General features: G+C 52.6%; 1 protein-coding gene and 1 long non-coding RNA gene across 2 annotated transcripts; both read right to left on the bottom strand.

The window, feature by feature from the left end:
• Positions 1–999: 999 nt before the first annotated feature.
• On the bottom strand, positions 1,000–7,561 carry LOC121134480. The gene is made up of 3 exons (XR_005871575.1): positions 7,458–7,561; positions 5,005–5,330; positions 1,000–1,178 (listed from the first exon to the last, which is right to left on the bottom strand). It is a non-coding gene; the product is annotated as an uncharacterized LOC121134480 (long non-coding RNA).
• Positions 7,562–12,051: 4,490 nt separating this feature from the next.
• Igf2 (insulin like growth factor 2) lies at positions 12,052–21,021 on the bottom strand. Its single transcript, XM_040751106.1, is given in 6 exon segments — positions 12,052–13,527; positions 13,529–13,735; positions 13,978–14,126; positions 15,408–15,570; positions 20,127–20,291; positions 20,820–21,021. Coding segments are annotated over 5 exon segments (711 nt in total). The 5' UTR covers positions 20,289–20,291; positions 20,820–21,021; the 3' UTR covers positions 12,052–13,497.
• Between the last annotated feature and the right edge of the window lie 4,748 nt (positions 21,022–25,769).

Raw genomic sequence — 25,769 nt, 5'->3', positions numbered from 1 at the left:
ACATGCAGCTGAAGAGTGGGGAACAGGAGTGAGTGAGGGCTGGAAGTGGGGCAAGACTCTCAGTTTACAGTCCAGTTCTATTTCCAATCTCCTCTCTGCTTCTTGACCCATCCAGATGTGAGCAAGCTCCACCAATGCTGCTGTGAATTGTTCTTGCTACTACAGTTGCCCCACTATTATTGAGTACAACTCCTTAAACTGTTAGCCAACGTAAACCCTAAGTTGCTTCTTGTCAGATATTTGGTGACAGAAACAACAAAAGTAGCTAGTACACTTCCTCCTGATTTGAGGGTTCATTTCTCTTTCTTCAATGACTGTCTGTCACTGTAGGAGCATTCTCCAATCAGAAAGCCATCTGACTTGCCGCTATTTGGATTTTGACAACCACCTTGCACCCTAACTCTCCTTTCAGGATCTACCTGCTTTTGCTCATCATCTGGAGAAGCCAGGTCATTTTTTTTGTTTGTTTTCTGCAATTTAGGTCTTATAGTTTCTGTCTGCAGGAGTGCTGCTGTGTTAGGATTTTGATGGTTCATGCATGAGGTAGAATCCAGATAATTTTAGAATGGGTGGGAGTTTAACATCCATGAGTGCAGCTGAGCTGGCAAATCTGGTAAAGAAACAACCATTACATTTGGCTATAAGAAACTGGGGCTGGGTTGGAGAGATGTCTCAGAGGTTAAGAACACTGTTTTTCCAGAGGACCCTGGTTTGATTCCCATAACCCCATGACAGCTCTTAGCTATCTGTAACTTCAGTTACAAGGTATTTAATGCCTGTCTGTGGGCACCAGGCACTCATGTGGTACACAGGCATACATGCAGCCCAATTTACATACAAAATATTAAAATTAATTTAAAAGCAAGCTAGGGAGTAACCTTGATGAACATGGTGGGATACCAAGAGGCCTGATGAAGTGAATATAAGGAGATTTGGGGGATGGTGTATGAGGACACAAAGAATTCAGGTTGCAGTGGTTTGCATGAGAAATGTCCTCTATAGGCATTGGAATACTTAGCCCTCAGTTGGTGGCACTGTTTGAAGAGGCTTAGGTGACATTTGAGATTTCCTGGTGCTACTTCCAGTTTGTTCTCTCTGTTTCTTGCTTGTGGCTGAGGATGTGAGCTCTCAGCTTCCTTCTATGGCCATGCTTCCATTCCATGATGGACTTTTGCCCTCTGTAACAGTAAGTCAAAATAAACTTTCTTCCATAAGTTGCTTTTGGTCATGGTGTTTCATCACAGCATCAGAAGAGTAGCTAAGACATGGGTGGTAGGTGATGGGCTACCAGGGGACTCAGGATCAAAGGTCTCCTCAGGTTTCAAGAAGTTATTTTGAGAACTAGCCCTTTTTTGGTATTTTTCAGGACAGGGTTTCTCTGTGTAGCCCTTGCTGTCCTGGAGCTTGCTCTGTGGACCAGGTTGGCTTCAAACTCACAGATCTGCCTGCCTCTGTCTCCCAAGTGCTGGGATTAAAGGTATGTGCCACCATGGCCTGGTGAGCCCTAGCCTCTTAAACATGTATTGTAATTGGGAATGCGCTTTATATTTTATTAAATATGTTCTGGGACATCTCACTATTATATAGTTGGTCTTCCTTTGGTCTATTTACATGATGATATCAAATGAATTTTTTTCAGTGATTAGTCATCCTTACCTTCCTAGAAGTTGATGCTACTTGGTCATATGATATTATTACTTTAACTAAACACAGTGCCTGATTCAATTTTCTAATTCCTTGATGGGCAACTTTTGCATCTTTCTTTGCATGTGACTTGACTTAAAACTAAGGATTTCCTTTGTGTGTGTATGTGTGTGTGCACGCGCACGCATTATTGGGTTTGGTATCAGGGTTTTATGCTAGCCATCTTCAGTGCTTTGTATGGCAAGTGATCATCTTAGAGTTTAGAAACCTGCCCATGAAACTATCATACTTTCTCTGGGAGATTTTATAACTTCCAGGTAGAAGTCTGGTTGTTGATGTGTTCAGAAAAATCTAGATATTTACCTTATATTCTATTTAATTAGTAACTATATCTCAACCCCTATGCTTGGTCAGACTATAGAAGGAGGATATAGTACAACCAGAATGCCATACACTTCCTATGGGGACAGGTACTCCATAAATCACAATGTCTTTACTCTCTTCACTCACTCTTTGCTAAGACTATCTCAGATGAGAACTCAGGGAGATGCTGTGGGTGAACAGTTGACACATCCATCTACCTTCCCCTTCATTTTTCCGTCCATCTATCCTATATTCATGCATCTATTAATTCACCTTTCCAAACCTGCCAAACCATTCACACATTTATGAATGTGTGTGTATATATATCCATCCAACCATTCACATATTCACACATTTATCCAACCTTCAGCCTATTCTTTATCAATACATCTAAACACCTACACATCATTCATACATCTATCCACTCTCCCATCCATCAATCCATCAACCTATATGCACATTTATGTATCTATACATCCCACAATAGCAGCTACATAGTCATGCATATATCTATCTATCTATCCATCCATCCATCCATCCATCCATCCATCCTTGCATGTATTCATCAGCCCGTCCATCAGTCTATCCACATATTCATACATGTATCTGTCCATCCAACAATAGCTCTATCCTTGCATCTATCCATCCGTTAACCCATCCACATGTTCATGCATGTGTCCACCCATATATCCTTCTGTACATTCATGATCCACATATTCATCCACACACTCATGCATCCATATACTTTTCCTCCCATTCATGCAGCTCATATTGAGTTCCTGCTCTCCATTATATACTATTCTAGATATTGAAGGTTCAATGCTGGAAAATATAAGCCAAGTGCTAGAGATCAAATTGAGATTCAAAATGGTCCTAGCAAGGTAATGTCATTGACAGAATAGAAACAATAAGTCTTCATGGAATTCAGGAATCCAAAGCGCAGATTCAAGTGCCCAGTTCCAGAAGGAAGAGCCTTCCAGCTCCAACAGGAGAGCCACAGAGCTTCTACTTGGGAAGAGTTTGAGGAGCACCTTTGGAGAGGACATGACAGGCTTTGTAAAGTGATAGCCTGACTGTCTCCTCACACTGGCAGTCCATCCGGCTTATGAAAATGTATTGTGTCCTGTTGTCTATGATTATCCTGAAGACCAGAATGAAATTCTGACAAGAATGGAATTCTGTCCATCCTGGTTCTAGGGGCTCCTCTGAGGTCTGATAGGAACGCTGACTAACAAGTAAAGGGAAAAAAGAAAAAAGGGAGGAAGGAAGAAAGGAAGGAAGGAAGGAAGGAAGAAAGGGAGGGAGGAAGGAAGGAAGGAAGGAAGGAAGGGAGGGAGGAAGGAAGGAAGGAAGGAAGGAAGGAAGGAAGGAAAGAAGGACCCACATCTTGGAAGCAGTAAGTTTTCAGTCCCAGATGTCACAGAGGATCCCTGTGCTGAGCTGGATCTGGGGTTGTAGGACTGTTGAGAGATTAGTGTGGCCATGGCAGCAGGTACCCCACCACTGCAGGAACTCTGCTCTGCATTTCTCTGCACCCACCACCCCCAGACTCTGACCCCAGGGAAGAGGGAGGCTCCTGAGCCTTAGCCCACCCACACCTTCTTGGCACTGGCACACCTCCTATCATCCCAGCATGTCAGAAAGAAGCTTTTGGAGCTGGGCCAGGGACCTGTCTGGGGGTGTCATAGGCAAAGCAAGAAGGGGAGGGTGGGCACCTTGTTCTCTCTCCTCCTCCTCATCTTCACAACCAACTCTGTAAAGAACCAATTTGCTTTATCAGAAAGTCCAGCAAGCAGCTGGCTAACCAAATAGCTAGAATTCCTGCTCCAAGGCACATCTGGTCCTGATCGAGGGGAGGCTGGGGGTGACAGGCAAGGGAGGTTGAAGTAGAGGTACTGGCCAGACCTTCCCAAAGCAATGCTCCAGGCCAGTAAGGGTAGTCTGTCAGCCTGGCCAAGGGCAGACCCCAGTGACCTCCAGGGCAGTGTTCTCTGTTTGTCCCTCAATCCCACCAGTAGATTAACCTAGGCTTGCCCTCTATGGCCCTGGGAGGGGTGGGGAGAATACCCTGCCCTAGTTTGTGCAGTGGTGTTGGTCCATACTGTACTGCTCCCAACTGGAGTACCACCTTGTTCCCACCCCATTCTGCTCCTCCTGTTCCAACCATCATCACTCCATGAGCCTTCCCTAGCTCCAGTGCACCCCACGCTTACAGCATCTTTTCTAAACTTACAGCTGGGTGCCTTGGTCTCTCCCTAAAAATCACTCTGTTGCCACTCAGAGCCCTTAGCAGGGTGAGCTGAGGTTCAGAACCAGGACTCAACCCTGAAGCACTTTGAGCTTCTGGCTGTTCCTTCTAAAGAGGTTCTTCCAGCCCTCCATGTCCAAGACTTTCTGCTCTGCCGTCTTCAGATATAAGGGAGGAAGATTTCTCATGGGGGAGGGAGGTCCTTTTCAGCCCCAGGTGCTAGCCTTCTGTCCCCTCTGGTGAGTAAGTGGAACTTATCTCAGGGCCCCCTTGATTCAATAAAGGCCCTTCTTCTATGATCCAGACTGTCACAGACACAGGAAAATGAAAACGAGTAAAGCCCGAATTGCCTGGGAGGAGCGTGAGGGTATAGGAGCTGGGGCCTGTGGTAAGGCTCAAATGAAAGGCTTTCTTAAGTTTCCTGTCTCCATAAAGAGCAAGAGCAAGCAGGGACCCTGCCCTTCCTTCTGTATGGCCAGGGCCCTGACCATTGGACTTCCACAGTGCCCAAGTCATCAATCCCAGCCAGATCATACTTTCACAACAGCAGCCAGGAAACACCTGGCTGTGCATCTGTTGACCCACTAACCCAGGCCACAATGACAGAGGACATCCCTGCTCTGTGGGCTCCAAGGCATCATGGCCTTGAGGGATGGAGAGATTCAGGAAGGAGGCCAGTGGACAGATGGGGTCCATAGGTCTAGGCACCAGTCCTGTGAAATGGAGGTACTTGGTACTTCAGGACACACCTGGGGAACAACCAGACAGTGTTTCCTCCACCTTCTTGCTCTGTCCAGGATGGATCCAATCTGACTGAGTGCTAATTTAGCTACTAGCCTCCAGTTTCATCCTCCCATTGCCCCAGGGGAGACAAAGCCTCCTTCAGCTCCTTCGCTTTCTTCACCATTTCACCAGGCCTGCAGTTCCTTCCTGGGGGCTCCCAGTACCCACGATGAGGGCACAGCCAGAGCAGAGGCCAGTGGGGGTGCATAGCAGCCAGTGTAAACAGAGCAGTTCTGTCTGCCTGGGGGGAGGTTGGGAGCAGGGAGGGAGTTGTCTTGGGCTTTGTTATGTTCTGAAAAAAAAAAAGGCAAAAAATTTGGGTCACAAACCACAAACTGTTTTGCTTTCGGCATAACTGGCATAAACAGGCATTTTCTTCTTGGTTTCTGGCCGGCAGAGGCTTGGGTTGGCTGGGGCTGGGAGCGGGAGAGGCTGCAGGCTGCGCTAATGAGGCCCAAGGCCTGAGTCCAACAGCCAGAAGGGGGCTGGGCAGGGGCAGAGATGAGCAAAGCAGGTAGAGAGGCCAGGCTTGTGGGGCACTGTCAGCATGACACCACCAAAACCCCAGCCTGCCTCTGCCTGAGCAAGAGCTCCTGCTGGGAGTCAGGCCTCGGTGACTTTGTGGGGGTGGGGGATGCGACCTAAGAATCCTAGGAGTCAGAGCACTAGGGCAGGTGGAAACAAGTGCTTAAAGATGAGTCTGATGACCCGGCCCAGGGAATTGGTCCAAGGGTAAGAGGGCACCGAAGAGAAGGTCTCACATCCAGAGAAGCATGGGTCTCTGTAGTGGATACCCTGGGGTCCTCTCTCTGGCCAGCTCTGCAGTAAAACTACAGAGAACTCAGACAAGCTCTGAGAGGATCTGACAGTAGACATGTTTTGCTGTGGTCACCGCATCTCTGAGGGACTGGCAGGGGCCAGACAGCTATCTAAAGAAAACCAAACATTTGGTAGGTTCAGAACATAACCACCCAGGATGGCCACCAGGGTGATTAATGATACCAAAGGGTCTGGGAGAGAGGGCAGTCTTACAGGACTGGGTGTGGGGACACTGAGCGAGAGGACCCAGGGGATGAAGGAAGGGCGTGACACAACTGAGATATGGGGAAGAGGTCATATGCTGAAGAACCCCAAAGCCTACATACAGTCCGTGTGAGCCACAGAAGATTCTAGATGGAGACTGGCAAGATCTGGACCAGTCATTCTGGTTTCATGGGGGATATGTCTAGAGGGAGCTGAGAGTCTGTCTTGGGGTTTGTGGGCATGGAGAGAATGGGTAGAAGGATCTTTAGTATGTCCTGGGGGAAACAAATGGGCACAGAAGGTACCATTTTGAATCCTGTTCACTTCATTCCTAGAGACTTTGTGGGGCACATGCATATGAAGTGCCATTGTGTACAGGGTGCCTAGGGTAGGCCTTGTGGAGGATGGCCAAGTCAAGAAGGCTACATGGGGCAGTTCTCTCAGGGGAACTGATACAGGCAGGGCAGCCCTTGAAAAGGCTCAGAGGCTCCCAGATGTCAGACTCTTGTGTCTGGGACAGTTGTTGGAGGTAGTAGTGGCTGACTGGGTGTGTCAGGGTGGCTTCAGATCGCCATGAGTTGGTTGGTTTATCTAGAAACTGCTGGCATGTTTTAAACAGTAGAATGGCGTCTGGTCTTTTTACCATACCACTACCTTGGTGCTGCAAGGAAATGAATGGAGCAGGTAGGGCAATGGAGGTGTGACCTGGCAGAGGTCAGACCACTGAATAGAAGCTCCTCTTGCTGTGGAAACTTCCATATCCAGAACTGGGCTGTAATAGAGTATGGGCAATTCCTTTCCTAAACAACCCCAAATGTGGAGCTTCTACAACAGGAACACATTCTCTTAGAGACCAGGAGCCTAGCATCAACTATCAAGATGTGCCAAGGCCACACACCTCCTCCCAGGGTTCCAGATGGTGGTCCTTCCTCCCTCTTCCAACTTCCAGGGCCCTCAGGCTTGTGACTACATCACTCCAGTCCCTGCCTCTCTCTTTGTAACCTTATTCCTTCTGTAACATTTTCTGCCTCATGTCTTCATTTGAGTTAGGCCTATCCTAAGTTAAAAATAATGTCATCGCAAAATCTTTATATATTTTTGAAGACCCTTCCTTTCTCTAAATAAGGTCACATTCATAGGTCCCAGGGTCAGGAGATAAATATCTCTTTCTAGAGGACGCCATTCACCCCACTGAAGAGATGTTCATGTTTGTTGAGTGAATAGCAATGGCCTATATGGCCTCCTGCTGCTACAACCCTACCCCATCCCAAGTTAATCTCTAATACTCCAAGCCCAGCCATGCACATCTCTCCCTCACATGCTCTTCTCTACACTTGCTGCATTCTGTGTAAGTGTCATCTTGGGGAGGCCTATTCAGTACTTCTACCACACTTACCCAGCTACTGCCAAGGCATCCTCAACATTATAGGTGCCCCCCCACATGTGTGGATGGGGTAAGGGATAGACGGGCGGATGGTGGGTGGGCAATTGATATTTAGACAGACGGTTGGCAAGTGAGCAGGTAAGCAGATGGGTAGATACATAGGTGACTTATTGAATCAGTGAGTGGATAGAGGATTGAGTCATAATGGATGGGTGGATAGATGGTTGAGTAGTGGGTAGGTAGATGAATAGATTAGTGGATGAGTGGGTGGGTGGATGAATAAATGGGTGGTAGGTGTATTGCGTGGGTTGATGAATGGGTGAATAGGTGGACGAATAGATAGATGAGTGGATTAGCATATGGATGGGTAGAATGGTGGGTGGGTGGGTAGATATATAGATAGATAGATGAGAGGTTAGATGGATGAATATGCGAGTATGTTTTTGTGGGATGTGTGAATGGGTAGATGGGTGAGTGGATGGATGGATTGTTAAGTAGATGGGTGGCTGAGTACACAGGAGGAAAAGTTGGGGGATGGGTGGTTGCATGAATGAGCAGGTGGGTAGATGGCTAGATGGGTGTGGAGATGAGTGGGCAGATAGGTGGCTGAATGTGTGAGTGGATGGGTGAATGGATGATATAATGGATGTATGGATGCTATGAATGGGTAGGTGGGTATATAAGGGATGTATGGAGGCTATGGATGGGTATGTGGGTATATAATGGATGTATGGATGCTATCGATAGGTGGGTGGATAGACTGATATGTAGAGAAGTGTGTGCATCAATGAATGGGAGATAGATGAATGAATGGGTGAATGGGTACATGGGTGGTGGGTGAATAAATGGGCAAGGATAGGTGGATGAATGTATGGATATAGAGAGATTAGTGGGTGGATAGGTAGGGACATGGATGGTGGATGGCTGGGTGGACTTAGTGGATGAATGGATAGATTGGTGGGTGAATAAGCATGCATCAGTGGGTAAATGAATGGGTGGGTAAGGGGATGGATGGATGGCTAAATGTATATGAGTAGACACATGTGTGGACGTTTGGGTAGATATGTGGGTATATGTATGCAATAGATGAGCAGGAGGATAGATGGATGGGTGATTGATGGGAGGATGGATAGACAAGAGGGTACATGAATGAGAGCTAGAAATGTGGGCAGACAGAGAGACAGACAAATAACTGGATCTTGGTAGTGAAGAGCTTTGACAAACGGAAAGGAAAGAAAAGAGAGCTCAAGACTGTCCTGGTGCACCCAGGGTAGGGGGTGAGGCAGCCCTGGAGGGGTTTCTGAGAGGTGAGAACTAATCCAAAAGGTCTGGGCAAAGCGGTTGATTATACCATGACTTCAGAGAGGCCAGAGGATGTCAGGGTGTCAGGCAGGTACCAGGGAAGGCAGGCATCCACTGCTGTGGGAGGAGAGGACAACTACAGTGGAGTGAGAAGCCACCCTGGGAACTCTAGGGGTGCAGCAAGGGACAAGTGGAGACAGCAGAAGGTACCAATAACTCCAGATTTGGGTGATCTTGCCTAGCAAGTCAGGAAGGGACCAGCCTGGGAAAGGGGCACCTAATGCCAGCTCCATAGGGGCCTGAGTCACTGTGGGATTGACAGAGAGTAGACAAACCCACAGTGGGCTTTCAGGGGTTCATGGAGGGGAACACCAAGAGCATTGTCCTCAGGGGAGCGGGCAGCTCTGGGCCTTCCTCCAGCCACAGCAGACACTGAAGGCTTTCAGAGGACTCACTGGCTGGGAAGGTGATCTGCCCATAGTGTGGAGTTCAGATCCAGGCCCCATCCTAGCCTCAACTCTGTCAAGACAGGACTGTCTCAGAAGCCCAGTCCCCTTTATTTCCACTTTGCTGCTGTCTAGTTTTCCTCTTCAAGGATGAGCTTGCTTCTTCCAAGCAGTCCCCCGTGACCACTGCACACCCTGAGTTTAAAAGCAGCCTTGGCTATGTATGCTGCCCTGGGGATATCCCTGCAGACCTCCAGAACACCCCCACAGCATGACCAGCAAAGGACCCTATAGTGAAAACAAAACAAAAAACTAACACTTACTGGTATGCTGCCTCACACCTATAATTTCAGCATTTGGGGGGCTGACGCAGGAGGATTGGGATTGCTATGAGTTCTAGACCACCATGGACATCCATATGCAGTTGTTCCAAGCTTGCCTGGGGTAGAGTGTGAGACTCTATTTCACAAAACTAGCCAAACAATAAAAAAAAAATGCTGGCGTGAGGAAATGACTGGAAAAAGGGCAGGGTCCCCGGCACAGAGCCTCACCAGCTGCCCCAGTTTCCCTCCACATGGGGGAAGGGCAGATGCCCGCTTGCCCTGGGAAAAGTTGGGGGAAAGGCTAAGGAAGAATGAAGTAGAAAGGAGATATCCAAGCCAGGCTTCAAGCATCTAGGGTCTGGCCTCACTTTTCTCCCAGGGACCCCAAGGACCATCGCCACTGTACAGATAAGTCTAGTGACTACCGACAGACTCCAGCATAGCCTTCAGAGAGGGAACAGTGGAGGTGACTACATGTGAAGGGAACCCATCCCAGGTGTTTGTCACCCTGATTCCCCATGTCCAACACTAACTAGGGTTCCTGAAGTATCCTGGTCCCCAACTCCCAATCCCCAAAGCTGAGGGCATTGATCCCCGGGATGAGTACTCTTGGCAATGACCCGTTAGAAAAGCATCATGGGATTCCCTCTAGTCTCTCAGCACCCCATCTTTGATGATTTGTGGCCTAAAGTTGTCCCTAACCCTCTGGGTTCCTCAGAGAGTGCCTCACTGAGCCCACTGTGTAAGACCTAGAGGGATGCACACTTCAAAGGCTGTCCTCTTCACCTGCCATCTCTCAGGCAGCAGGCACACTTCTTCCTGCCCTTCCCACCCAACTTTCCCTCCTTTTGACCCCCAAATAAAATAGCAAAGAACTCAGAAAATAGAATTTTAAATGCTTTATTAGGTTTGCAAGCGATAACAGGTTAAAAACAAAACCCCAGCATTGGATTTTGCCAGAAATAGCATGTTAAAGGGACTGAGTTGGGGCAAACACCTCGGACACTGCTAAGATGACACAGACAGTGGCACAGGTGACATATGGCATTTGACACGTGGGGAGTCTTCATGTGATGACAAAGGGAGGGACCCAAGAGGGGATCCCGCCGAAGACAATAGGGAAGAGACAAGATGGAGGGCCACACTAGGCATGGGAGGTCAGGTAGGTGCCTGCATCAAAGTGACCTATGTGGGGAGAACCTCAAATTTGGGGACACAGAGGGTGGTCAGCAAATGCCTTTGGAAGCACCCATCCTGGCGAGGCAAATTAACACTGGGTGGGTGGCTTCCAGCCGAATGGGCAGATAATTTAGGGTGCCTCGAGATCTTTTGGGTATCAGGCCAATTCATACTTTCCAATTATAACAATTTACTCTTTTAGTTTCTGTCCAATGTTCCAAATGGCCTCTTCTTCAGGCACTTGCTGAGGAACCCTCTGTGCCATGGTCGGGCTGACACACACCGCCCCCAAGGGTGGTGCCAGCCCCGTCACCTGGGCCCAGAAGCCTCAGGCCTCTAGACTGCTAGTGGACTGTTGGGCAGGGGGACTGCACTGGAAGCAGAAGTGGGGGTGAGGTAAACCTCCAGCCGCCCTGGTCCCTGCCACAGTCCTAGGCACCGTGGGGTGGCTGCAACGGCTCGCCAGACCCTTGGGCCTCGGGGTCCAGGTGACCCCGTGTATACAGCTCTCCTGGCTCTGCAGGCTTTAAGCCTCCTAGCTTCCCCAACTCCAGGCCTCACCCCACCCTGTCCACAGGAGGTCTGTAGAGCTCCAGACCTCCTGGGGACAAGGTGGGGTGCTGAGAAGTGGGTAAGATGACACTAAGGGACGGGGGGCTAGGACTCCCCAAGTACTCAGAAGGCAGCCACTTGCTCCAGCCTGATGGAACCTGTCTATTCTCACATCTACATTCCCTTCCCCCCCAACTGGCAGTGGCCAGATGGGGGCCCCATCTTTGTGGCCTCCGAGCACCTTCCTAACACCTGAGGGGACACTGTCCCACGCCCCCTCCACTTCTCAGAACTTCTGGGGACCAGCCACTGTCCTCAGAAGCCAGGCCAGGCAGCGGCCTTCTCGATTCCTTTTATTTCTCTGTGGGTGCGTGGCCAGCACCCCACAGAGACTCCACTCCCAACTCAGGCCAAGCGACAGAGACAGATTAAAAACAAAAAAATCAATAAGGGTGATAAATGGCGGAGAGCAGGACATGATGGTAATTGGCGATGAGAGCTAGTTGCATTCATTACTTGGTCACTGCTCCCCTGTTACTTAGGGAGTGGGTACAATTGATTATGCGCGCATAAAAAGCTAAGGAGGGATCAAAAAAAAAAAAAAGAAAAAAAAAAGGAAAGATGCCCCAAGAAACAAAAAGAGGGGAATAGATCAATTGGCGTAAAATTTGGGCTTCTAATTCTTTTGTAATTCTGCAAGTTGGCCTGTGCCTCCTCCTGATTCTTCCATCCAAAACCTCTCTGGGACCACTTCCTACCCATAGCTCCCCCCACCCAGCCCCCACTGCCCCCCACCCACCCCTCCAACCGCCAGACTTCCCACACTCCCCACCATCAGTGTGAGTCTCCTGGGGAGCCCCGTAGGGGGGCTCCCCAGGAGACTGACAGAGATGGCCCATAGGTGTGCTCAGGGTAGGGGGTATCCCCCAGATCTTTCCTCCTAAAAACACACCCAGGGGTCAGACTACTCGGGCAGCATGTCTCACTTGGCAGTGCCATCTCCTTATCTAGCCAAACTTATTCTACACTGGGAGAGGCCAATGCACAGCATGGATAGGCACTGGCCCAATGGTGGGCTGGGGAGCACTGGGCTCACGCTGTAGTGGTCCCTAGGGACCGGTGCTCAGGTGAAAGTGAGCCTTGTAGGAACACCTCCCTCCCTAGGAAAGATAGAACTTACAGCCAGATCATACACAGGGCCCACAAGCAGCAGCAGAAACTAGATGGATTGGGAGGGGGAGCTCAAACCATGCTAACTGCTCAGGGAATTTGGGAAGAATCTTGGTTTGGGCAATATGGTTCTAAAAGGAGTTATTCAGTCATTTCAATATTCTCATCTAATTGTTAGGGGTATTCATATCTGTATGGATGCGTGAATGAGTGTGTAAGTGTAGTGTATGTGCGTGCAAATATGGCGCATACTTGTGTGTGTGTGTGTGTGTGTGCGTGTCTGTGAGTCTGTAGGGATGTGTATAAACATGTGCTTTTTAGGTAGGTACAGAAAAGTGAGATTTTGGGATTTGGGGGCTTGTGCCAATTAAGTTTTGTTTCCAGTTTTAATGCTCTGTTCCTCTCCTGGGATTCTTTCACCCAGCGCCATGGCGACATGGTGACATTTGTGATGGAATGTCCAGTGAAGAAAGAGTTTGGGTGGCTTCCGTTGTTCTCAGCCAGCTTATTCTAAAAGCACCCTATCTGAGTGGTGACAAGGAGAGAGCACTGAAGCGATGACATGCTACCTGGAAAATGTTGGGTTCCCTTCCTTTCTTCTTGGGTTCTGAGATCCAAGTCTAAGCCAATTTGACTAAAGATCCAAATGGGAAGAAGAGGAAGGGGGGGGCCGAATTACTTTATTTTGCCAATTGTTTCTAAGCCAATTAATTTTTAGCACCTTTTAGCCAATTGATTTCTTTAGTTATTTAATTTTTAAATGAACAGTTCTGGTGTTTCTAAAAAGCCAATTTGTTTTAAAGGGGACTGTATGTTTTAAAGTTTTTTTTTAAAGAATAATTTGGGGGGTCACTTAGGTTGTTTAGAGCCAATCAATTTGGTTTTGAAGAGTTGCCCGATGGTGTGGGGCAAGGGGAGTAGCCTGATGTGGGGAGGCGGGGCATGGGGGTAGGTGGGGAGAAGCCTAGGGAAGGAAGTGGAGCAGAGAGATCTTAGTGTGGACGTGATGGAACTGTCCCTTGCTCAAGAGGAGGTCGCAGAGTGATGGTACTACATTGCAGAATTACCAAACAATTTGGTTCACTGATGATTGCTGGACATCTCCGAAGAGACTCCCCCCGTGGGCGGGGTCGATGGGTGGTAAGACGATCAGGGGACGGTGACGCTTGGCCTCTCTGAACGCTTCGAGCTCTCTGGCGAGCATGCGACCCCGGCGGGCACGCAGGAGGGCAGGCAGGCCTCTGCGCAGGCGTTGGAAGGACTGTCTCCAGGTGTCGTATTGGAAAAACTTGCCCACGGGGAATCTGGGGAAGTCGTCCTTAAGAGGAGGCGCTAGTCAGCAGGTGTCAGGGTATCATGTTAGCCTGAGTACCAGGTCTCACATGCTCCACCCCCATTAGAGTCACATCAGCTTATAGCAACTCCCCACAAATATCTATGGATGAACCCTATGACACCCCAAATCAAGAAGCTGATGGTCTCTTTGTCCCACCCCACCATTCCCCCAACCCCACCCTGCTACCTAAAAATTTGCCCTCTGTCCCAAGTCCCAAGCCTCACCGGAAGCACGGTCGGAGAGGTCGACACATCCCTCTCGGACTTGGCGGGGGTGGCACAGTATGTCTCCAGGAGGGCCAGGTCGCAGCTGCGGAAGCAGCACTCTTCCACGATGCCACGGCTGCGACGGTTGGCACGGCTTGAAGGCCTGCCTGGAAGTTCCACAGGAACAGAGCGCTTTAGTAAGCATCAACTGGGGTCAGCACCCATTAGGGCAGCCTCCCTAGGCCCCAGGGAAGGCTGCACAAGGAAAAAACTACGCCTGCCCTCCCACTAGGTCACCCTGCGGGAATGAGGTAGAAGTGTGAGCCAGGTGGGCCAAGATGCCCAGAAAGGAGAAATGAAGGTGCATGCTGCAGGACCAGCCCCTGGCCTCTGGAGCCTCCTTTCTGGCAACTAACTTGGCACGGTCTCTCTGTCCCACAAACTCCATACAGACCAGAGGCCACATTGGAGTGATTTGGAAAACAGGGATGAGGAGAGGGGGAGCCCCGCAAGGGGGTCATTGTGGACACAACTATGGTCCCTGGACTTGGGGCCCTGGCCTGGTGCCACCTTGAGCCTGAGGGGCCCCACCCCCAGCCCCCAGCCCTGAGCTGAGACAGGGAAGATAGGGTAGGAGAGAACAAGACGGGAGGGGAGGAGTGAGGCACCCAAAACCAACTCCCTTCTCTTCTCCCGTCTTCCTTCTCTCCCCCACGCACTCAGGTCCATGGCTGGGATGGGGGTAGAGCCACTGAAGGCTCCACCTTGGACCCTCCTATTCTGAAGCCCCTCTGTGCAGGAGTGGCTCCTGGAACAAGGGCTGGTCCTGCAGTGGCAGAGGGTGCAGAGAAGCCAGGTGGGGGAAGCTTCAGAGTGATGAGGAGCAGGAGTGGTTTCCAGAGTTTGAAGTGGAAGTGCCTCAGAGCAGTTCACAGGCAGGTGGTGGAAGAGCAGAGGAGGCTGCATGTCCAGGGCCAGGTGAGGAAGACAGAATGGCCCATGCCAGCGAAGAGAGTCATCCATTCTGGTGCCCCTGCCCTCCCAGGTATGCCCCACCTGGGTGTTCCCCATCGCTCTGTTCTGTAAGCAGGGAACCCATGCCCAGCCCCGCGCCCCCAGGCTAGGAAATCAAGAGAAGTGTGAGCAATACGGAAAGCAGATAAGCACCCCGTGTTGTAGCTCTAGGAACCCCTGAATTTATATGGTAAAGGTCCAGCTCCCCCCTTGTATCCCCCAAGCTGCACGTATACTCAGCCTAGCCAAGACCCGACAACCACATTTGGTTTTACTTCTATTAGCTATCAGACTTTGAGTATGAGACCACAGCCCTCCCCAAGGGGGAGGGGGTAACATAAGTCCAAAGCCAAACCAGTATGTCCTAACTGTCACCCCACCGAGGGAGGCCTGACCCTGCCCTTCCCCCATCCCACGTGTCTGGAGTTACTTACTGAAGTAAAAGCCGCGGTCCGCACAGACAAACTGTAGCGTGTCAACAAGCTCCCCACCGCACAGGGTCTCGCTGGGGCGGTAAGCAGCGATGCAGCACGAGGCGAAGGCCAAAGAGATGAGAAGCACCAACATCGACTTCCCCATTGGGATCCCCATTGGTATCTGGAAAAAGGGATGCAGGCTTGAGTTAGAGGTCCCAAGCCACACCCATGGTCCCAAGATGCTCCTCTCCACCAAAGACATCTATCATCTCTTAAATTGAAAACGCAATTGAAATTTGAAAGGCAGCTTTCTCATTATTTATTTGACCTGAGAAAATGGGAGCCCTTGAATTGTGGAGGTGAAAAAAACAAAAAACAAAACAAAACACTTGAGTGTGGAGAAACTCAAGGGAGTCCAGGAAGGCACCCCGTGGTGGCTTTGAACTGTAAGAAACCATCAAGGACCACCCACTCATAGGCGCAATTGTAGCTTGACCACACCCACAGCAGCAAGGGCCAGTGATGGACACTGGACACTGGACCTGGTTCCCATGTTATGACATAATGGGGGTGGGGCCAGCCCAAGGGCACATCACCATTGCCACTCCTACCCTGGCCTCCAAGCACTGGCCAAGATGGCAGATAGCTCCACCCCACCCACCATGGAGCATGTGCGCCCAAAGGAGCGAGCTGCCAACCTCCCTGCCCCCCAGCTGGTCACCCCTCCCTAAGCAGCAGAGCCAACTCTGCCCGTCCAACCCCCACTCCACACTGAGCTGGGGTCAGGTCAAGAATTCAATGGTTAGCGCAATGGGACTTCTGGCACTCCCGTGAGCCTTGCTCTCCAGGGTCACCCAGTCCTCCAAGTCCAGACTTTCCTGGGCACCCCAGAGTTCAAGAGAAAGCCTAAAGTCCCGTACTAGGCCTCAACTCTTTCTATTCCCGATAAGGGACCTTGGAGAGCCCCTCTATGGCCCATAGGTTCATCTTTCAAATAGGAACTAAATTCTACCTAGGGTCCTAGAGACAGCAGTTCAGGTCCCTGGGAGGCTGAACACCCCAGCATGGAGGGACACACCCCCTCCACAGGCCAAAGATCGTGTGGCCACAGGCTGGGGCAATGGCTAGTTAGTTTCTTTAGGGATTAGAGGCCACCGTGGTCCACAGTAAACCACCCTTGACCCTGCAGAAAGTAGAGCCCTCCAGGCCGCAGCCCCAGCCTCTGCTCCACAGGCCCAGAAAAGGGTTTCGTGCTGCAAAGAAAACATGTGTGAGACCAATGCAGAATAGTCAAGAAACAAACTTGTTTGAGCTCCTTGGGTAACTAAAAAGCACCTTGGCCCACCTCCTCTAGAAGACACAGCCCCACCGCCCAACACCCTCTATGCTGCCACCACTGCTTGCAATCAGCCGGCCATAGCTGCAGCGGTTAGTCTTGGGGGGGGGGGGGGCAGACGGAGCTGACCTCGAAGTCCCTTCCCAAAGTCAGATCACACCGGCTCCAGGACCAGCCCAGGTGGCTAGCAGAAGCAGGCAGGAGACTGACCAAGAGGTAAGGGATAGGTGGGGGCCCAGGGAAGGCCCAAATTTGCTGGAAGGGGCAGGCAGAGGGGGAGGAAAAGCAACAGGGCAGGTGAGGAAGGTTGGGGCTATGGGGAGCACAGGACAGAAGCCGAGGGGAGGATGAAGGCTGGTGAGAGGCAGCAGGCCTGGCTGCAAGGGCGGAGGCCCCAGGCTAGCCGGTGCCCAGACCACCCCACGGGGCAGGCCGGAGGAGGATGGCAGCAGGGTCCTGGCTCCACGGCCCTGGTTACCTGAAGTTGGATAAGAAGGCCGCTGGGGCTGGAAGAGGAGGAAGACAGGAAAAGGCTGGAAGGCTCTCACAGGAGAAGCTAATGTCCAGTTTGCGAGCTGGTCAGTGCCTCGGCTTTTATGTCTGAGTCGGCTCCTCCCAGTCCCGGCTCCACCCTACCCCCACCCCCCTCCCTACTGACCACTCCCCCCGCCCCCTTTGCACCCGCCCCCTCCCTCCTTTCAGCCAGTCCCTTTTCTCCTGCACCCCCAACAGCTAACCTTGGTCCACTCCTTAGCAAAGCACCACCAGTGGGGGGGGCCTCATCGTGCTCCCCCAGCCCTCTCTGCACAGACTAATGGGGGCGGGGAGGGGGCTCCTTTCCACATCCTCCCATGGAAAGTTCCACCCAGTAAAAGGCAGGGGGCAGTTATTCCTGTTTAGATTGTAACATTTCTGTGCTTCTAAGCCCGAAAGCGGCCCCTCTCCCCACATTCCAGGTTGGGAACGTTGGGGACAGAGTTGGGGTGTGCATGTGTGTGGGGGGAACAGAGAACTGTGGCGTCTGGCTGGCCTAGCTCCTTTGCCAATTTGGGGGGGCTCCTAGCCCCGCCCATTCACTTTTCCTCTCTCAGTCTCATTGGCACCAAGTCAACATACCAGGGTGGGCTTCGGAGACTCTACCCCCACTCCTCATCACTCAGCACCCTGGGGGAACAGGGCCTGCACAACACGAGTCATACATTTTAAAGCAGCTTACTCCTCCTCCCCAACACGCACCAAAGGACCAGAAGTCTCCAGTGAGTTCAACTTACACACCCCCTCCCAACTAGACCCCAGACCCCTGCCCCCTCCCCCACACTCACCCCACGGCGCAAGGGGGAGCGCGAGTTTGCAGAGGGAACGGCCCCCAGCCCCCAACCCCGACCGCACCAGTCCCACCAAGCCCAGGCCAGTCCCTGCGTTCTCTCCTGGGGCCCCTGAGAGCCCTTACCTGGAAGCCGGCGATGCTGCTGCCCACCTCCCTGCTGCGAGTTTGCAAACCGAACAGCGGGCGAAGGCCCTTCTGCCGGGCACTCCTCTGCCAGCCCCGCTCTGACCGAGTCGCGGGGGCCGAATGTGCGACGGGATAGAACGGGGGGATGGCTTTTAGGTGGGGGGGGACGACGTCTCTTCTGCTTCTTTAGGGAGGACGGGGTATCTTAGGGCTGGGGCGGGCCAGATATTATACTTTCGGGGGGGGAAAAGGTATCGGGAAATGAGGTCAGCTGTTGTATCAAGGATAGTTGGGGGGCAGAGATAGTGAGAGAGATAGAGTGAACGTGAAACGGGGGGGACCACAGAGAGGGAGAGAAGAAGAGAGGACACTGAGAGGCGGGTAGGCTCACAGCGGGAGAGGACAGAACCGAGAGAAACAGAAAGCTTATAATTAATCCACTTGGGTAGGCGAAGGCAGAGGGAGGACGTGAGAGGGGAGGGCGTCTGAGGCGAGGAGGAGCGGGGAGGGGGCAGGAGGGGAGCCTAGGAAAGGTGGCGGGTAAGTGCGGGCGGGGGGCGCACCGCAAGCAGAGGAAAGAACGCAACTTCGAAGGGCCGAGGACGGTGGTGAGGGGGGAGGAATGGAGGCGTCACCCCGGCCACGGGCACCCAGCTCGGTTAGGGCCGACGGAGCCCTCTGCCGTCGTAAGCCCGGGCCTCTTGGGGGGGACAGGCGTGGCGGCGCCGCGGCCACTCGGGATTGCAGCGAGAAGAGGGGAGCGGCCGGGCCACGCGCCGGGGAGGGCTGGAAAGGGGAGCGCGGGGGATGACAACGCCGGCGACCTGCAAGCCGGACTGCCTGCGGTGGGGACCGCCTCCTCTAGCGAAGCAGGAATGGGGTGTTGAGGTAGATAGAGGAGGAGGCGGCGGGGAGATCCGCAGGCCCGACGGAGCGCGGCCCCGCCGACGGCGCCCTGCGCGGGAGTTAGCAGCGAGGCGGCGGACGGCGTCGACGCGGGGCCGCCAGCCCGGATGGAGGCGCTGGCGGGCCGAGCGCGGGCGGGCGTGGGCCAGGAGGCGGGGGCGGCCGGAAGGGGGGGCCGGGGACCCGCCTGGCCTCACGCAGCTCCGCCGGAGAGCAGGCGAACTCTGGGCGCCAACGCCCGGTTCTTATAGCCGCACCACCCCGCGGCTCGGCGCCCGCTCGGGCCCCGCTGGCCTTACGCCCGCGCCAATGGGCGCCTGCAGGGCCCTCGCCCCGCCCCGGGACCGCCCCCGCAACTCGAGCCAGGGGGGGGGAATGCGGGCCAGGGGCCATGGGCGCGGGGTTGATGGTGGGGGGGGCGTGCGGTGCGTGGTCCAGAGGCTGGCGGAGGGGGTGGGGGGAGGCTGGCCGCCCCAGCAGGCCCACGAAATAAGGGGTACTCGGTCCAAAAAAAAATCGAGGCCGAATGTCATGTTTCCGGGGTGCCCTGTACTTGTTGCGACAGGGGCGCGTAGTGTGAACCAACGTGCGTGGCACCCTAGGCCTCAGTGATAGTGAGGGGACCTGTGCTCAGTTAGAGGGTTACAAAGTAGGCGCATCCTGGCACACAGCTCAGGCTCAGGTAGCTGGGTGCTGGGTCGAAGGTCCTCACAGGGACCTACCTGACAGGGTCCTCACAGAGACCTACCTGACAGGTAATGGACGGTCCCTAGGATCGGCTAGGGTGGAGCGAACAGCCGCCACCTGCCTGAGCAGGCAGGGCGGGCTGCGAGGCACCTCGAGTCTCAGCCAGATCCCGAGCGCCCCCCGGTGCTTTTAGTAGGATACCTGAGCAGCCTGGGGGTGGGGAGGGCACCAGGTGCGCCACGAAGGGAAGGCTGGTTTGGCCACGCCGGAGTTAGGCCCTGCGTGGAGCCCAGCTCAATGTCTGCACCCTTAGGCAGAGAAAGAAGCAGGTCAGGAAACGTAGCTCAAACCATACCTGTAAGCCAGAGCTCACTGGAGTGCGTCTAAGCAGCGCGCCTTTGGGACCCACCCAGAATATCCGGATAACAGTTCCCTCGTCCTCAGTGCATCGAACTTGCGTAGATGCGGGTTCGGCCCCAGGGGCCACCACGATAATTTGGGGATCTGAGGAAACCATCTCCTGGAAGGTTCGGACGATGTAAGAAGCCACTGTGATTTTTACTGAGTCAAAACCACTCACAAACCGGTGCACCCTGCTCCCCACCACCCCACGCCGAGCACCTCTAGGAGTGAAAGGGGCCACCACCGGCGGAAACCCGCACGCCCCGGGCTAGCCTCTGGGCCTGGCCATCAATCACCGAGCCCGCGCTCTGCGCACGCACGCCTCCCCAAACCCTCAACCCGTAGGGCTGGAGGCTCCAAGCAGCCGGAGCGCTCATCGCCTCTCCCTAGCTTGCTTAGCCCAACGCTCTGCCCTTCCTTGGCCGCCAGGCGCTTTCCCTACCACCGCGTTGTTTGCAGAGAGAACGCAAAGAGGCGCGTGTTTCTGGGAGCCCACCTCAAGGGCGCCCCGCGCCGCCGAGGGAGAAGCTATCAGCCCGCTCCCGCCCCGCGCTACTCAGCAGCAGCCCTGGGGACTAGCTGTGAGGTAGCCTGATGCCTGCAGTCGCAGGGCTGAGGCGCGGGTTGCGCACCACGGGGAGCTCACCGCAAGGCCGAAGGTCGGGTCCGCAGGCACAGGAGGATGCGAGGAGAAGGGCCGGAGAGGCTCTGTGGAGCGCAGTGGACGCCGCTGAAGGTGAGCGAGACCCCAAAGGCAGTCCCCAGTGTCCCGGGGCAACGCCCAGTCCGTTGAAAGACCCGGGGACAATGCCCAAATTTGGGGGAAACTGGGGGCAATGCCCAGTCGTTTTCCTGGACGAGGGAGCAGCACTGCCCACGTCCTGGCCGTCGTGCAGTGTCCTGAGCGTGTTTGGGGCACACAGAGTTTTCCAAAATCTGAGCTGCCGCCGGGACACCGTAGGAAACTGCAGAGGCCGAAACCAATGTTATGCGCAGGACAGGGGAAGCTGCCGAGAGTGGCCAGCGGAAACAATACTCAAATTTCGGGGATCCCAAGTCAGACCCTTGTTTGATTTGCTGCCCTGTGAATGAGTGTCCCGAAGCAGGGGGGGCTAGAGGGAGACTGCACAAACGGGAAAACTGTTGTTAATCACTAAATTAGAGATTCCAGAAAAATTAGAATCCAAATTGGGGAATGAGGGAAATTATTCTATGCAAAAAAAAAAAAAAAAAAAGGGACATTGTGACCCAGTCCTAACTTGGGGAACCCAACATCTTTGTCTGCAAGCTTGGGAAACCCACAAAGTCCAAGACTAATTTGTACAAGTTAGGTGGTTTGTTGTTGTTGAGATTAAGAAAATTCCCTACATGAAATCTGGGGGAGTTTCATTTTAATTGCTTAAAATTAGGAGATGGGCTTTTAGGGATCAAGGTCAATTCTTTTGGGGGGTCAGGAGTGGAGACTAAGGTTTATCCTTGAGGTCGGTGGACCTTGTAGCACCCGGGAAAAAAAAATCACCTGTATAATTTCTGTGGCTTCAAAGACGTCCTTCAGAGAACGGGGAAATGCTGTCTCAAAGTGGGCGAATTGGAAGTGTAGGCAGTCCATTTGAGGAAGACAGAAAATCAATGTCGTTTAATATTTTAATTTCTTAGACAGATTTCAGTTGGTCTTTTTGTTGAGCAAAGGGGAAGTTTGTATGTTTTCTCGGACAATGTTTGTGCTTGGAGAAACGTACTCCGAGTTTTAGGGATCAATAAAAATTACCCAATGGATGTTGAAATCTAAATTGCAGGAAGTAGAATTATTAGCTAGAAAATGTGTAAGGCATAGACCTTTAAAACCTAGAATTTGGGGAATCTGGGACGTTTTCCACTGTGCTTTGGGGACCATAAAACATTGTTTAAATTTAGGAAGACTCTGGCAGGAGTCATAAATTCTACAAAGTTCATTACAATTTAATAAAAAAAATCCATCTCTTTGAAAGAAAAAAATCTCATTTGCTTTGGAGTTCCTGAATTTGGGGGTCCCAGGAAAATAATTTCTGAATCTAAAGTTTCCCAATATCCTTGGAGCACTTTAGGGCTAACTACTACAATTTAAGGAATAGAGAGTATAAGTTCCTAAATCATGGGGACTAAGAATCAATGCCCCAAATTTGTAATCTGTAGAGATTGTGCAGGGTGACTGGGGAAAAAAAGTTGAAGTGTAAGAGTCTGAGTGGGTGCGAGGTTGGCACTACAGCAGGAGATAGCAGAAACTAACTAAATGTGTTTGGGGGCCTGGAAAACATTGCCTAATGTTTGAGGACACTCAGCATGGGCCAACGTGGGGAATGAGAAGGGTCCAGGATGGTACTGGACTTTGCAACTGGTGTTTGAATTTTTTTCTCCTTTTTAAATTGGTAAGCTAAAAGGACCCAGGGATTCTTAATACTTAGTAAGAGAAAATGCTCAGACTGCTTATAAAGAAATAGGCTTTGGCCAAGGGTTAATTTTGTGCCTTTTGTGGCCCAGAGAGACATATATGACTTGAGAGCATAGCTCTCACCACATGTGAGCACACGCTTAGCCTGCTTTGGGGGCTTGCATGAGGGCATCTGTATTTTAAAGAACCCTAACCGTGGCCAGAAAGTTTGCAGGAGCCCTAGAGTCCCCCCCCCACGTGACCCTTGTGTATGAGGGGTACGGGGGTTCTTGTTGAGTGAGTTTTAGATGTAATTGGTGAAGGCAGTCCCTCGATTTTCTGGAACCCGGAGAATGAGTGTAGGCTGCTTGAATTGCCTACATTTAGGGGAGGACATAGAAAGAAAGGCTTGAACTTTGAGGGTTCCAGGAAAATTGTTAAGGAGGTCTGGGCGGGTTTCAACTTGTACAATTTGGGGTTGGGGCAACAGACTACAGAATCTAGTGTCTTATGTTCCACACTAATAAAACTAGGGGACGGGTGGGGGGGAAAGAGAATGGGATCAGTGCCGCAGATACAAAATTATCGGACACGGGAAAATGCAGATACAAAATTATCGGACACGGGAAAATACGCCCCCCCGCCGCCCCGTGGATACAGCGTCTAAAGGCTCTGAAACTGTCCACTCTCCCGAGTAAGGAAAATTTGTCAGAAGGACTAAGAACGCCGGCTTATGTTTACATTTTAGGAAACTGAGGTAGGAACTTGCATATGAAACTGTGAAGAGACAGGAGCAAACTTGGGGGTCCAGGCCACATAATCTATTTTTTTGTTAGGCAGGAGAGGCAGAATTCCCACCTTTTGAAATGTTTAGAAATCAAATGTCAAGGGCAAAAAAGTTTCGCTTGTGAGAAGAACAAACACGAAAAGATTTTTGGAGGGGCCGGAAAGCTATGCTTAAATTTTGAGGATCTCAACAAAACAACGCCCGAGGGGCAGAAAAGCCGGCAAGTTGCTCTGGCTGCCCATAGACCACAGTGCACTAAGCTGCATTTGAGAAACTGAGCTCCCAGGACAGGGCGCCAGGATCGGCGGTGCCAGGGAACTCACACGGAGCAGGGGCGCCCTCACGGGGGAACGCGGGCTTGGGAAAGGGGCGCAGGCAGAGCTGACAGGGAGCACCCGGCCGCGGAGCCTGCGCCCGCGCCAGCTGCTTTTTTTCGTTCTTTTGCCTTATAGCCACCCACAGGGCTCCCGTAGCGGACGCCAAGCCGGACGGGCTTCGGCGAGGGAGGGGGAACGTCGAGCAAGCAGCCGCGCTGCTCCCCGAGATTCCCTGGGCTCCGGGCACCCCGTTCGGCTCCCCGCAGCCCCAGCGCCCCACGCGTTCAGGCGCTGCGAGCCTAGGCGAAGCCGCGGCCCTACGGCCGCTGGGGGCAGGCTCGTCCCTGGCTCGGTTTGGGGGCTCGGGGCACCCCCAGTGGCCACCTCTGCCCGGCCTTGCGCCCCGCAGGCGCCGATCCGGTCTTGCTCTCTCCCTAACAATTAACAACGGAGGAATCAGTTTTGTTTGGGCAGTATGGAAAGAGGGTAGAAAGTGGGGGAGCAGAGAAGAAAGTGGGGGGGAAGAGGGACGCAGAATGACACCGTGGTGGCAATGGCCGGGTGCCAGGGCTCTTATTTCGTTTTCTCAGAAAATTTCTGCGACTAGCCTCTCAGTTCTGACTGGGGAAAGTCCAGTTCCTTAAAGGCAAATATTAAACCCACACACAAGCTCACCGTGCTGTTGTTGGGAACAAGGCCACCACCCCAAAGTTGGGCAATGCTGGAGGTGAAGGGCCACGATTCTAGCGGGACCTGGGGGTGGGGTGGGGTGTTAGGGGAAGAACCGGGGAGCAACAGAATGGGGGAAACCCTGGGGCGACGGCTGTAAGTGCTGCTTGTCTCTATAGTCACTCATAGAGACCCACAGTGGGCAGTATGAGGGGAGAATTCTCAACGCCGGACACTCTGGGGAGGCAGGAGTTAAAGTCCTTGGACAGGTGTGGGGACCCAGGCAGGGTGAGGCATCTCCTTCATTCTAACTTGGCAAGACTGAGAGAGCCCCCCACACCCATTTTCCACCCGGAGCATGAGGCACGTGGGGAATGTTCCCCTTTCAAATTCCAGTCCGCATCAATCACCCCCGTGTCCTATTCCAAGAACATCTGGCCTGTCTCCCCCCCCCCGCAACACACCCATGCTGCCCCCCTTCCACCAGCCTCTATCCTTGGCTCTTCTGGCCTGCCTGGGTGTGTGCCTATAGACTCAAGGGAGCGTCCAGCTAGCAAGACTGGGGTATGATGGTCTTCCCCATTCTGGGGGGACTTGTAAATTTGTTGGGAGTGAGGAGCATTGAAATAAATAAAGAAAAAGGAGAAAAAGGTGTCTGTGAACACCCAGGCCTTGGGAAGCCAGAGCAGGCTACAGCCCTCTGCTCAGGGTCTGCTTTAGGAAGAAATAGCAGGATGGCTCCCAAGGGCCAGCTGGAAGGTTCTCTACCTTTCCCCAAGAAGTGGCGCAGGTTGAGGGTGAGCAAGAGTCCTGCTTCCTTGCTCCTCAGGGGCATATGAGAAGGCAACAACCACACCAGTGGCCTGTTTCACGGCTTAATGTCTGCTTCCTGCCCTGCAGAGGTGCCTTGGAGAAGCCACAGGAACACCCCCGGAGCCACACTCCTGGATTTTTGCCAGGTAAGGAGATTCTGAGATCACCTTGGGGTGCCCACTGAAGAGCCACCAGGGAATGCAGGCAAAGTAGGGTGGGGGACAGGACATGCACGTTCTCCTTCCTCTATGTGGCTGCCCATAGAGCCTTCACCTGGCCTTATTTAGTCAAAGTGTGGCTCAAGGAGCAGGGAGGGGTTGCTACAGCCTGGGTCAACCTAGAGCTCAAAAGAACACAGCCCACCCTCAGCCGGGACCAACGACCAGAACGGTTCTTCCTCCAAGGCCCTCTCCTTTCCCTATTCTTGCCACACACACCCCAGCCCCAGGTAGGAAAGAACCTACAGCAGCCTTAGAATGCTACTGGGTGCTATGGCTTCCTCTAGGCAGGGCTTGACCCGCTAGACTTCACTCCCAAGGGCACCTCTGTCCTTACCCTGCCCTGCTCCACCACCATGGCAGTCCAAGCCTTTCTGGGCTTAAA

Source organism: Mesocricetus auratus, unplaced genomic scaffold, assembly GCF_017639785.1.
Source record: "Mesocricetus auratus isolate SY011 unplaced genomic scaffold, BCM_Maur_2.0 Super-Scaffold_4256, whole genome shotgun sequence".
NCBI classification, from domain to species: Eukaryota; Metazoa; Chordata; class Mammalia; order Rodentia; family Cricetidae; genus Mesocricetus; species Mesocricetus auratus.
Note: the sequence above shows the minus strand (reverse complement) of the source record. Positions and strands in the feature narration are given on the sequence as shown.